The sequence below is a fragment of the Helicoverpa armigera genome, chromosome 27 (assembly GCF_030705265.1).
Source record: "Helicoverpa armigera isolate CAAS_96S chromosome 27, ASM3070526v1, whole genome shotgun sequence".
NCBI lineage: Eukaryota > Metazoa > Arthropoda > Insecta > Lepidoptera > Noctuidae > Helicoverpa > Helicoverpa armigera.
In genome coordinates, this window is record NC_087146.1 from 5669569 (window position 1) to 5682777 (window position 13209).

Consider the following 13209-nt stretch of genomic DNA (forward strand, 5'->3'; position numbering starts at 1 on the left):
ATGGGGAGTTTTTAGATATGCCAATGTTATAAAATATTTTAGGAGTAAAGCAAAGAACTTCATAGGAGTAATTAAATAAGGGAAGTCTGGGATGTGATGTAATAGGGATTCTAAATTTTGGAAAAATCGGAATGCTTTTAGGAAAAGGGGCAGTTCTTTATGTTCCCAATACTTTGAACTGTGACATAGGGTGTCAAGCTCTCTGAGTTTTGGGATGAGAGGGTGGGATGACTTGGGAATAACCCTGGATAGGAATCGGGAAGCGAGATACTGCCGTCTTAGGGCTAGGGGGGGTTCAGCGCATTCGACCTGTAAGGCGTTAATAGGCGACGACTTCATGCAACCTGAGATGATACGAAGGCATTGAGACTGAATCCTATCTAAACCGGCCAAGGCACCTTTGTTACCTGGAATCACAAGGTGTGATCCATAGTCCAGGATACTGCGGACTAAGGCATTATAGACTAATTTCATGGTGAAGGGATGGGCCCCCCACCAGACACCTGCGAGAGCTTTTAGAATGGAGATTGCCCTTTCGCATCTCTTAATTAAATAATTTATGTGATGAATGCCGGATAATTTGGAATCTAAGTAAACGCCTAAAAATTTAGCTTTTTTCGCTATGGGGATGCCTTGTCCTTGGATGTTAACGGAAACCTGAGGGATCAGCAGTTTTCGGGAGAAAATCACTACCGAGCTTTTTGGGGCAGATAATTGGAGGCCATGGTCCAAAAGCCATGTGTGCAGAGAGTCCAGGGAGAGACAGAGATGAGGCAGCGTCCGCAATTGACGGATTGACTACATACAACACCAGATCGTCGGCGTATTGTAGAAGATGACAGTCAGAATTGAGGCAGGAGCCGATGTCTGCTGTGTACAGGTTGTACAGTAGAGGGCTTAAAACTGAACCTTGAGGAAGGCCCTTCCACGTCTGTCTCACCTCAAATACCTCTCCCTGCACTCTGAGCATCAAAAAGCGAGACATGAGGAGAGCGCATATACATTGAACCATCTTACCCGGAATCCTCAGCTGTAGCAATTTTTGCCTGAGAACTGGAAGAAGGACGCTGTCGTATGCGGAAGATATGTCAAGGAAAGTGGCTACAGCGGATTCATTTTTGGAAAAGGCTGTACGGATATCGGTAACCAGAATTGCCACACTGTCCATGGTACTCAGCCCCTTTCTGAAGCCAAACTGATTACTCGGCAGTAAATCCCTCGACTCTACCAACCACTCAAGTCTGTTTTTAATTAAATGTTCAAGTAACTTGGCCAAAACTGAGGACAACGCAATTGGTCTAAGGCCATTCGGATCATCAGCAGTCTTGCCGGGCTTCAAAAGAGGAATGACTATCTGAATTTTCCACTGGTCAGGAACCCAACCAAATTGGTAACAATAATTTATAATTCCTAAAAAATATTGTTTAGCATCAGAACCGAAGTGAGCTGCAAATGAATACGGTATGCCGTCCATGCCAGGGGCGGTATCCCTAACATGACGTAATACCGCATCAAGTTCCTCCAATGAAAAAGGTTCATCCAGGGGGTCATTCAAAATATTAACAGGCGGGAGCAGAAGTTCTGAGGAAGAAGGAACATAGGCTGGAGCAATTTTGTCGAAAAAGGATTCAGCAGTTTCTCGCGTGATGGGGGAAGAGATAGATGGGGAGCAGCCTCGCCTAAAACGATTAATGCTCTTCCATACTGCTGATATGGGAGTGGAAGGGGACAGAGAAGTGCAGAACTTGACCCAACCTCGACGTTTCTTCTTGTGAAGAAGACGCCGAGACTGAGCTAACACTCGTCTGTACCGTATAAGATTGTCGCTATTCATCGCATCATTGTACTGTTTTTCGGCCTCTTTCCTTTCTTTAACAGCCGATGTGCATTCTTGATCCCACCATGGGGGTGACGGGATCTTGTTTCTGGCACAGTTGCGCAACGGAAAGATAGAGTCTGCGCTTGAAATTATGGCCGAGATAAAGCCATCGTAGCAGTTCTTAGCATGGCAGTGACCATTAAAATCTTGGAAACTTGAAGTTAAATTTGGAAGCATACTAATTTTCTCCTCCAGTAAAGATGCAAACCTCGACCAATCGGGTTTGGACAAGTTGTACTTCAATAGTGGAGGAGAAGTTTTCTCTAAATAAGTTTTATTAAGAAAAGTTATAACAATGGGGTAATGGTCGCTACCATGCGTAAGGGTAGTACATTGCCAATGAATTGATGCCGCCAACTCTACGGAACAGAATGTGAGGTCTACACAACTCTTTTGCTGTCCGGGAAGGGATCTACGAGTAGGACTACCATCATTTAGGATGCAAAGGTCTAGGTCATCTAAGATTTCTACCAAACCTTCCCCAAAGGAATCACAGCGATTGGAACCCCATCTAAAATGGTGACAGTTAAAATCACCCATGACAAGCACGGGTCCTACAATGTTGTTCAGAATATCTCTAATAGTAGCTAAGAACCTGTGCTGTGGGTGGGAGATATAGACAGATAAAACTGTGATACCTTCTACTCTACCTGCGACTATATTCATATCACCATCCAGAGCAGAAAGTGCCAAGGTCGACAGTGGAACACGATTATTAACGAGGAGAGCCGACCCTCCATAGCCATCAGATCTGTCACATCTGAGAACATTAAAATGTGGTATATTAAAACTGAGACTCGGGGTGAGCCAAGTCTCAGCAATTGAGCAAGCCAAAGGCTTGAATTTATTAAGAAGGAATATGAGGTCGTGCTTCTTATGCCACACGCTCCTCACATTCCATTGTAGGAATATTTGACGGGACGCCATTTTTAATTTTTGAAAGGAGATTTACTAGTTGATAGGCAACGTTGGACGGTATTTCAGCATTATTAGTGGATACAATAGTAGTTAAGAGTTTAATAAGAATTTCTATAATTGATGAAGCATTATTGCCGGTGAATGGATTATTTAGAGCGCAGCCATCAGGCTGTGAAGGTGCAGGGGAGTTAATAATTTGCTGATGAGCAGCTTTATCATAAGAGGGAGATAGAGGGGCATGGGTCTTCGGCTTGAGGAAAACGGTTTTGCGGTATGACTGAGTGGAGGTGGGAACTGCTTTTGTAGCATTCGCATAGTTGCGAGAAGCGAGTGGGACAGTTTTGCTGGCCTCAGCATAAGAGAGGGACTTCTCAGCCATAACAGTCTTAATGGCCTTCTGTCTGCCCAGCTCCGGGCATGATTTGCTATTTGCAAAATGATTCCCCGAGCAAAGCACACAGAATGCCTCCGCCTCAGAAATGCTGCAACCATCACCAGGGTGATCATGGCCGCATTTACTGCAGCGGGGTTTAGACCGGCACACTAGTTCCACATGACCAAACCTGCAGCACTTACGGCACTGGATGGTGGGATAAACATATTGTTGGACTGGGAGGGATGTGTAGCAGCAAAACACCCTTGGCGGTAACACCTGACCGTCAAAGGTAAGGACACATGTTTCTGTGGATTTAAATTCGGTCACTCCATCAATTATCATTTTCCTATTTATACGACGAACTTTGAGAATTTCACCGCAACCTGAGGGGACTTGTAGGTATCTTTGGGCTTCCTCTTCAGTTAAATCAGTAGGAACACCGGTAACAACACCCATGCGGGTTATATTAAACGTAGGGATGGAGGCCACAAAGCTGTTCTTGGGAAGAATGTTATTAATAAGAAATGCATTTGCATCCTGAGGGGATTTAAATTCCACAGAAACACGGTTCCTGCCAACTTTTTTAACTCCATCACGGACAATGTTTACTATATTCTGTTTTTGGAGAAATATACCAAAGGTAACTGGATGCAGAGAAGTACCGGCATTAGGCTGGGGTTCCAAACGAGACACGTGGACAATGAACGGTGCCTTATCTGTAGCAGAGTACCTGCTGCGGCCAACTAAATTCCTTTGTTGTTTCGGTGGTGGGGTTGACACGACAATGTTTGCATCATCTCCGGAGCGTTTCCTGGCATTCGAGGCAGATAAGTTCTGGGAGTCCGCGATGCTGCAAGCAACATCGGCGAATTGGGATAATGGATAGTTAGGGGAAAGGGGAGCATATGCAGAGATGTCGGGAGGATCGGGATCGGGAGGTTTATTGCGATCCATCGCTAATTAAAACTAGTTATTTACCGAAACAACAGTACAACACTGGTAACGAACACAAAGACAACACACAAACACAACAATAAGTCACAAAAGGTCACTAAAACACTTGAAAAAACTGAAAATTCTAGGCACACGTGCTAACCAATAACAACCTGCGGCGAGAATCGTAATGAAGTTAACTAACGTAAATATAAAATGGAAGGTAATGATTGATTCTTGTATTTTATCCTGTATTCATACTTGTGCATAAGATTATCCGTACACGTTAAACTTTTAGTAGGCCGATAATTTGTTTGGGTTGTATATTTTTATCGACCGATTTCAAATTCTTTACTCATAACGCCTAGTAGATACGCCCAATACTAAGTGTAAACAGATGAATAATAGTTTTAGCAGGCAAGAAATAAACACCTCTGATTTTTGTGATTTATTGCATTCAAAACTCGCAATAGTTTGAACAAGATGTGGCTAACGAATTATTCAAATCTTTAATTCTTGCAATAAAACGAGGTAACATCGTAAAATAATAATTTTAGTAATAAAAGCATTCGGGGAAACGCATGCTTAACCACATCGGAATACCGAAATTGTCTTCAAAGTACTGTTCCATTGCCAGCATATAGAATGGCAGTCCTCTGCAATCCCTTTTCGTGCATCTTTCACAAATACATATTTCTTCTTCCTCATAGATATCGAAGCCTCGAGGCCTCCAGTCGCCCAGACGTCCTCCTGTCTTCTTCGGAGTACCTGGAGGACTTGAGATCACTGCATCCTCTGGATTTGCATGAGACCTACGAGGATGCATGGAGGGAGCTGAAGTAGGTATACGTACTGGTTCAACAACGGTTATAGGTAACGGACGACCGAGAGGTGTGTGTTTGGAAACTTTCGCTTGGAATAAGGAATCAGGAGTAACATCGCTTCGAGACGCCAAATGCTGCTGGTTAGGGGTCTGTATTCTAAAAGGGCTTTGAGCCACTTGTCGGGGAGTTGCAATTTGGCCGAAACTCGGTCGTGACAGCGACGAACCAGATGTTACGTTTCTTATTCCGCTACGGGGACCCTGAGCTTGTTGTTTGCCCTTGCCTATGGATCTCTGACTGGGTTGGCAACTTGGCCGTCCAAATGATGCAGAAGGACTTATTATAGACTTACCCGAAGTAATTGGACGTCCCGGCCTCTGTATATTTGGAGTTAAAGAAGGGCTCAATAGGTTTCCACCTTCAAAGTCGTCGAAGTTCTCGTCAGATTGGCCCAAACATTGGTCAAAAGGGTGAGTTGCTTGTGAACTCCATAGTTGGCTTTCGAGTTCGTAATCTTTGTAATAGGCAGTGTTATAACTGGCATCTGACGTTTTGTACGGTGTTTCTGTTAGTGAATGCCAATGCTCCTCACTTCGCGGTATGTTAGAGAATATATTGTCTTTTCTTAGTTGAAAGCCTCTGTGTTGAGGTATTCCTTGTGGAGCAGCTACAAACATAGACCTGTTTGCTACTTGGATAGGTACAGAGACACCAGGACATTGGTTCAAATGTTCAGCTTGACTATTAGTAATCGGAGGGATCTTCCTTTCTTTTTCATTGTTTTTCAGCTTATTTACGAAATCGTCAACCGTTTCTGGACTCGCAGCACTATTCAGTTTTTGCAGACACCTACTTATATCAGCTTTCATTTTCTTTTCATTGGATGGAGTATACCCTGATTTTTCGATGTCATTTAATCGTTTGGCGAGGTGTTTCCTCATCTTTTCTACAGTTTTCCCTTCAGGAATAGATTGTTCTCGTAAAAATTCTGCCACTTCAGTTCTCATTTTGATTTCTGCTACTTCATCTTTTAATGCTTCTCTAGGAACTGGTATTTTCTCCAATTCGCATAATAATTGATTTCTTTTTACTAACGGATCTACGTCTTCCTCCGTCCCTTTTTCTCGCACTTCTATACAATATTTAACGACAGCATCATGTACTTGGTCTTTATAAAGTTGTCTACCTTCCTCATCATTTTTATTATAATTGTATTGTACAAAGTTTTCAACGATTTCATCTTTCAGTTTGTTGAATAAATCTGTTTTGTCAGCTGATGTATCTTGAGGTGCCTTCAAAATAGAAAGTACCGTATTATTTAGTTCTTCTTTGTAGTCGTGCTTCGCCTTTTCTTCCTTGATGAGTGGTTTAATAGATTTTATTACATCTTTGAGTTGTTGCTTTCTTGCCGGTTTACTTATATCAAAGTTAGAATCCACAGGAAGATTAATCAGTACGTTTTCTATTTCTTCATCTAATAGCTCGTCGTATACAACATCGTCATTAAATATTTCTGCGTCCATATTTAATTCACTTATTTGAATTATAATTCTAGTTGATATGTTGTCTCTGATAGCTTTGTTGTTTTCCTCAGATGATATTAGTGGCAATTGATTACACCACTCTTCTACCACTTCGACTATTATATCTCCCGGTTTCTTGTGCACCATCGGACTGACTAGCAGACAGGGCTTCGCAGTGGTTGATTTTGACTGAAGAGCAGCACTGGGTCCAGGTATTTGACTTAAATTGCCATCCTTGGATAACTTTTTCTCCTTCTTCTCCTTCTTCTCTTTCTTGCTTTTTCCTTTAACTGCTTTCGGGTCTGAAGGAACATACTTTCTGGAAGAGGCACTTGATTTCAAGGCATCCTGCAATTGATTTGCATAGACGTCTCTTCCTATATTTTCTGGTAATAGAGGAATCTTTTCAAGCCATTTGACTATTTCTCTATGCGTTGATTCATCTTTAGAAAGTCGCTTTTCTGTTTCGTGTATTCTCTTTGCAAGTGTGGAGAGAATTTTGTCTCTTTCCAGCAGCTCGTTTATATTATCGGTTGGCAGTACAGGTAATTCTTGATACCACTCATCTATGATACATCTTGTTTTGATTTGTTCAACTTCATCAATTACTGAACTTTCATTAGGCATTGGAACTTTGAACAGGACACTGTAAATTTCATTGTAAATCTCGTCTCTTGTCAAAGGTAGAGCATTCTTATTTTGTGCGCTTACGAAATGTTTATCAATTTCATGTCTGATTCTTTTTTCATAAGTTGCTTTGACGTCATTGTTTGCGTGGTCAAAGTTCTCTAATATGAACATGTCGGCTAAATGATTTTTGTACATTTCAAATCCTGGGTCATATGTTTGTATAGATTGAACGGGGTGTGGAATCGAAGCATCAATAGTAGTTTCCAATTTATGCCTGTAGTTGTCACCTGCTGACTTTTCCTTCATAATTTTGTTGGTTTCCATTATAGTTTTCAATAACCCATCTTTTAACTTTTCTCTATCCATCTGCAATTCAGGATTTTGTGGTACATTTTCCAACTGTGTGTCTATTTCATCTCCTAACATTTCTCGGTAAAGTAAGTCGTCGTTAAAGATTAAAGGATCAACATTTAGTTCACCGGTTTTTTGGTATAATCTCCTAGCTATACTTTCCTTCATCATCTTGATTTCTTCATTGTTATCTCCCTTTATTGGTAACTTGTTTGACCAGTTTTCTATGGCTTCAACTATTATTTCTGCTGGAGTCTTAGAGTCTTTACTTCCTTTAGAAGTCACACTTTCATTACTTACTGCTTTTCCAACAAATTTTCTTAGTTTTTGGAGACTGGTTGTACTTGTTTTGTAATCATCTGAGCTATTTCTTGATTTATGGACATAAGTTGTACTGTTTTTGTTATCATCAGAGCTATTTCTTAATTTTTGGAGATTATTTGTACTTGTTTTATAACTATCAGCACTATTTTTTGGTTTTTGGAGATTCATTGTACTTGTTTTGTAACTATCAGCGCTATTTCTTGGTTTTTGTACATTCATTGAACTTGTTTTGTAATCACCAGTGCTATTTCTTGGTGTATGTCCATTAGTTGTAATTGTTTTGTTATCATCAGCGCTATTTAGGGATTTTGTTATGACCACGTTTGTTTCTTGCTCGACTACACGCAATACTGGATCAGTTTTACTTCGGTCTAACCTACTCATCAACTGTTCGATGAGGATTGGTCGATTGATCACTTTGGTTTTATCTAGCGGTAACCTTGATATCCAATTAGTGATATAATTATCTAACAGTTTATCAGCAGTTTTGTCATTTGGGTGTTCTTTTCTGTAAGCGTCAGTATCACACATCTTCTCAGCTAATTCACTTATCATTTTTATTCTTTCTTCTTCTAAATAAAATTGGTGCTTTATTGGTAGTAAAGGAAGATTTTTCAACCAATCTGTTATTTCTTTGACGTAGTGGATTTCTAGGCAATATCGTTTAACACATTCTTCTGTTGGAATAGAAACTCTGGCAAACTTTTCATAGACTTGGGCTTTAGTTAATTTTTGGGGATCAATGCCTTCTTCGACCAGTTTTTGTATTTCTTTCATCAAACGTGCTGTATAGGCTTCTAACTTAACTTCATCGTCTGCTATTTCTCTACCATTAACGCGAATATAATCGTTTATGAACTCGTTTAGATCCTGTTCTTTTATGTCGCTTATGTTTGAGGATTGACTTAAGAATCGGTCATCTGATGACAGTGGTGCACTTACAAGGGGAGACGCATTAAGCGCCTGAGCTGTTCTAATTTGCACAAGTTTCTGCATTAATTGCTCCACCATTAACGGCGTATTATCTCTGTGTTCAGGTAGTACTGGTAGCCCGTATGTATGCATACTTTGGAGTATCATCGATGCCATGAGGTAGTTGTACTCCATTGCATCAGGGTTCGCATTCCTCTGCTCTTCTATTTCTAGTATATTCTTAGCGAGATCGTTTATAAAGTCAATACGGTCTCTGTTAGTGGGGCTATTATAAGACGCTTCTATTGGTATGGCCCTAAGCCAGTCTGATAATGTCTTAATGTATTCTAATTCATTCTTCAATTTCCCTGATCTAAAGTTCTCGTGTGATATCTGTCTCTCAAAATTTTCGTAAACTTCTTCTCTAATAACTGGAGCTAATTTTCTTAGTTCAGTTATGAGTAAATGAGCAAAAGCGCCTCTTGCCATTGGATCATCAATGTCATAGTAATGCTCTATGTATTTTGAAATAAACTCTCTTATTATTCTATCGGGATCTCCTTCTATGTTTCCTAAGTTACCCACTTTTTGTTCCACTGGATTTGAGCCTGATCTCATTTGTAGTTTTGCTGCTATTTTCGCAGCCATCTCACGTTTTCTTTCCTCGTGTCTGGCCTCTAAAGTTCGATCTTGAGGTACATGAATAATTTTCTCTTTAAGATTCTCGGACAATAAACCGATGTGTTCCTTTTCTACTGGAACTACGACTCCATCGAGCCATTGTTTGATGTCGTTGTGTATTTCATATCCAGGGCTTTTATTGCGCAGACGATCTTGAAGACGCAGAGCTAATTCGTGGATTTGTTTATCTCGCTTAGCTTTATCTATATGAACGTAAATTTCTGAAGGTTGTTCATTCATCCATACTGATATCTGATCTTCCAGAACATCAATGCCTTTTGGTACAAAGTCTTCTTCCCAACCGTGTTCAGTTTCCATGTGTTTTATGTTCTCCATGGCTTGACGAGTACCATGTTGAGAAAATGTCAACTTTGGTACTGGAATTAACCTTAACTGCTTCAAGAATTCTGCTATAAAAGGTTTAGCTTCGGCTCGTATATTAAATTCATCAAAGATGTTAAATTTGTACAACCATCTGTACATAATGTAGTTTTGGTATTTATCTTTTTCAGTAAATGTTTCTGGTGCAAGTTGTTCCATTTTTAAATGGTCCATAATATCGCCTGCCAAGTCGTAGATAGCAGTTTCCTTGAACTCATTATTCTCATTGAATTGTACTGGTAATGTAACCATCCATTTTCGGATTTCATATGCTACTTTATCCATGTAAGCTCTTTCTTCGGCGCTTAGCTTGGGTATTTCTTTAATGCTTGGCTTTTTCGGAGTAGATGTTGCCGCAGGCTGATTTGATCCCCACCTATATACTGATATTGTCCCCGAAAGTTGTGGCATGACGGAATCAAAGCTGGTAGTAGTAGAGTTTCTTGCCTCTTTTAAAACCTCTTTTACCTGTCTGATTATCATTTTGGCTACATTAAGTGTTTTATCCTCAGCAAGTTTCCCCGTGTCTCGTAAATATTGACAAATTTCATCTTTGATACTTATATCATCGCCTGTACGAAGACGATTCGAAGAATCCAAGAATGTTAAACAGATTTCAGATTTCAGGTCATTTCGGTGACATACCGGTACTTTGTCTAAGCATTCACCGACTCGATTCGATATAAGTTCTTTTAAATTACAAATCGATTTAGGTATTGGTAGGCCCAATACTTGACTAACGTATTGATGGCAAACAGAAGTTTCTGCTCCAGGTTTTCTATGTCCTAATGACTCCCGTTTTATTTGTATACTTAGTAGTCTGTTGGCAAGTTCTTCAGCAAATCTATTTAAATGCACAGTTCTGTATCTTGGGCACGATAGACATAACGGTAAATCATCTAAAATATCAATTATTTCTCCTTTTAAAATTAGCTTATAACTTGTAGTATGAAGTGGTATTTTTAGCAATGGAGATAGTCTTTTCATGATTAGTTCCGCGACTTTTCGTTTGTTGACAGTATTGTCAGGATCTAAAACAAGCCTTGAAGACCAGTCAATCACTTCCTTTTCATAAGATTCGTTTGATTTGATGTTTTTCAATTCATTGTCAAATCCTACAGATTTTTCGTATTTAATTCCTAAGAAGTTTTCATTGAGTCCTTGTATTTTATTCCACAGTTTTTCTCTTAAACCTTCTTTGAATAGTTGTTGGTCTTGTTTGGACCCGTGTAGCCACATTGGTAGTCTACTCAGGCAATTCTCAATTTCAATTTTCGTCTTTAATTCATAGTTAGCATCGCGGGCGTCAACCGATAGTGTATTAATTTTTTCTGCTAAATTGTTGACGATGTTTTCTTTAATATCTTTAGTAGTAAAATTAAGTGAATAAAACATGGGAACATGATGTAGCCAGTTCAATATTTCATTTTGTAAATGTTCTTTATAAAAGTTCCTTTTTGGCAGTACTTCTCTGGTTTCGGTTTTTCGTAGTGGTATTTCGGAACTTGCAAAGTCACTGGTTATTTTGTTGATTGATTTAGGGCTAGAGAAACGGTTTGGGCTGAAGTCATTCAGCGTTATATCAGTCTGAACTGTGCGTCCCTCCTCATTTAAGGGTAAAGTGAATTTGGGTAGCCTCATTCTTGAAAGTGTCGGGGAGACGTTGATCTGGAGACATAAAAGAACTATGCAAAAGACAGTATTTTGCTTTTAATGCAAACCTTACTAATATTATAAATAAAAAGAAAGTAACTTTGTCTGTCATGTCAAAATTACTGATCCGATTAAAATTTTTGGTATGTACCTAGATAGTCTAGGGTCTGAGAAAGGGTATAGACTACTTATTACGCTGACGAAGAAGGGTGCTCAAGGACCAGTAACATGTAAAGTTTGTCATAAAGACAGCTACATAATAGCCCAGGCTAACTTACAGCTTGATCCCTAATCCTCATGCGGGTGCCGCAAGCGTAATCGATCGTCCTCCTATGATGCTCAAGCTGGTGTTGGGTCAACCTCTCCTGGATTGCTGGGCATTGCTCCTGGTTGCAGGTCTGAAACAATAGCCATGGCGAATGATAAATAGTTATTTGTTGTGTAACAAGTGAGCAAAGAGCAAAGTGGCAGATTTTGGGACTCGAGCAACGAGTGATATTACATAGTGTAAAATCCTGAGTGAATCGAGAGGCAGGAGGTGCTAAAACTTTGCTCTCGTGTGGCACACAACTTCTCACTTCAGCAGCGAGAGCAAATATTCACGCTGAACCTCTTTTGTTTTTATGGGAGGCTGAATTTCAAACTCACACAAAAATGGCTTCCATGCTGTCGTGAAATAAAACATATTTATCACAGACACTTACGAGCGATTGCTTAATCCTATCTTTGATGCTTTTTATCTCATTCATATATCTGACATCAACCTTCTTTCCCAATTTCTTCTGTAGTATTTCTCTATCTCTTGTTGGACATACTTCTGCAGACATAGAGCTGTACTTCTGCTTCTTACCGTCTCTATCTTGGGAAATGCTTGCGTCGTCACTAGGTATTTCTCTCGTTGGGTCGTTTGAATTGCAGTCTGACTGACTTAGTTTTGAATGCTCTGATTTTGAAGCTGCGGGAAATTGATTGAAGAGTTATTACTATACTCCTGGGTAAGGTGACAGTCCCACGGATCCATCGATCATAAAACTAATGCTCAGCAGGGTAAGTCCGTGAAAAGCTGGAGGTGCCCATTTGTCAGGATGAGCTGTTGCAAGTTTCGGAAGGCACGTTAGTTCGTCTCGGCTGGCATTAGAATATCTTTGATACTAATTACTAGAAGTCAGAGCTCTGACAACCAAGCTTACCAGGGAGAATCGGGTTGAGGAGGTCAGCTTGGCAGTCGCGCCATGTGGTCAAACAAATACCTAGCTTAGAGAATAATACGTTATAGTATAAACTAGAATAAAGGCACAAACTTTTATATTTCTATGAGAAAGTAGCGAATGCGTCGCTCGGATTTACATGTTTGGCATTTCTGGTTGCCAAAAATACCAAGTCAGAATGCACTAATGATATAGTCATGAACAATGCTATGCCCAAGAAGAGCTGACCAAATGAAATGCTAAGCATATAATTTCCACAATGATGCAAATCTCCCCTGGTCACCGCAGGAGTGCAGTCTATATTCATACTTTTATGTTCTTGTTCTTTTTCATACCTTCAGGATTCCTAGTCGGTGCACCAATCAGAGTGACAGCTACCCCCGCGCTGGACAAGTCGTGTACCAAGGCTATAACTTCTTCAGATAGTGCCATGGCACTCCGCTGTCACTTCTGCCAGGCCACCTAATAGGTCATAATATAACTTCCCGATACATCACCTCTAAATTCGTGAAGGTTTTTTTTTGGATTTTAATTTTTTATAAAATATTGAGGGGCCCACGGCGGCCCTGTTTGTTTTTTGACAGAAGATTTTTTTTCTGCCAAAATTCTGTGAATG

General features: G+C 40.1%; 1 protein-coding gene across 2 annotated transcripts; it reads right to left on the minus strand.

The window, feature by feature from the left end:
- Positions 1-4564: 4564 nt before the first annotated feature.
- LOC110369620 (uncharacterized) lies at positions 4565-13167 on the minus strand. Of its 2 annotated transcripts, XM_049843966.2 has the most exons (5): positions 12929-13167; positions 12090-12340; positions 11664-11783; positions 5283-11400; positions 4742-4918 (listed from the first exon to the last, which is right to left on the minus strand). In XM_049843966.2, exons 1-5 carry the CDS (start codon positions 13023-13025, stop codon positions 4890-4892), a joined length of 6615 nt encoding a protein of 2204 aa, XP_049699923.2. In that variant the 5' UTR covers positions 13026-13167; the 3' UTR covers positions 4742-4889. The 2 variants fall into 2 exon arrangements, with proteins under 2 accessions (XP_049699914.2, XP_049699923.2); XM_049843957.2 differs by having other exon boundaries at positions 4565-11400.
- Positions 13168-13209: the final 42 nt, after the last annotated feature.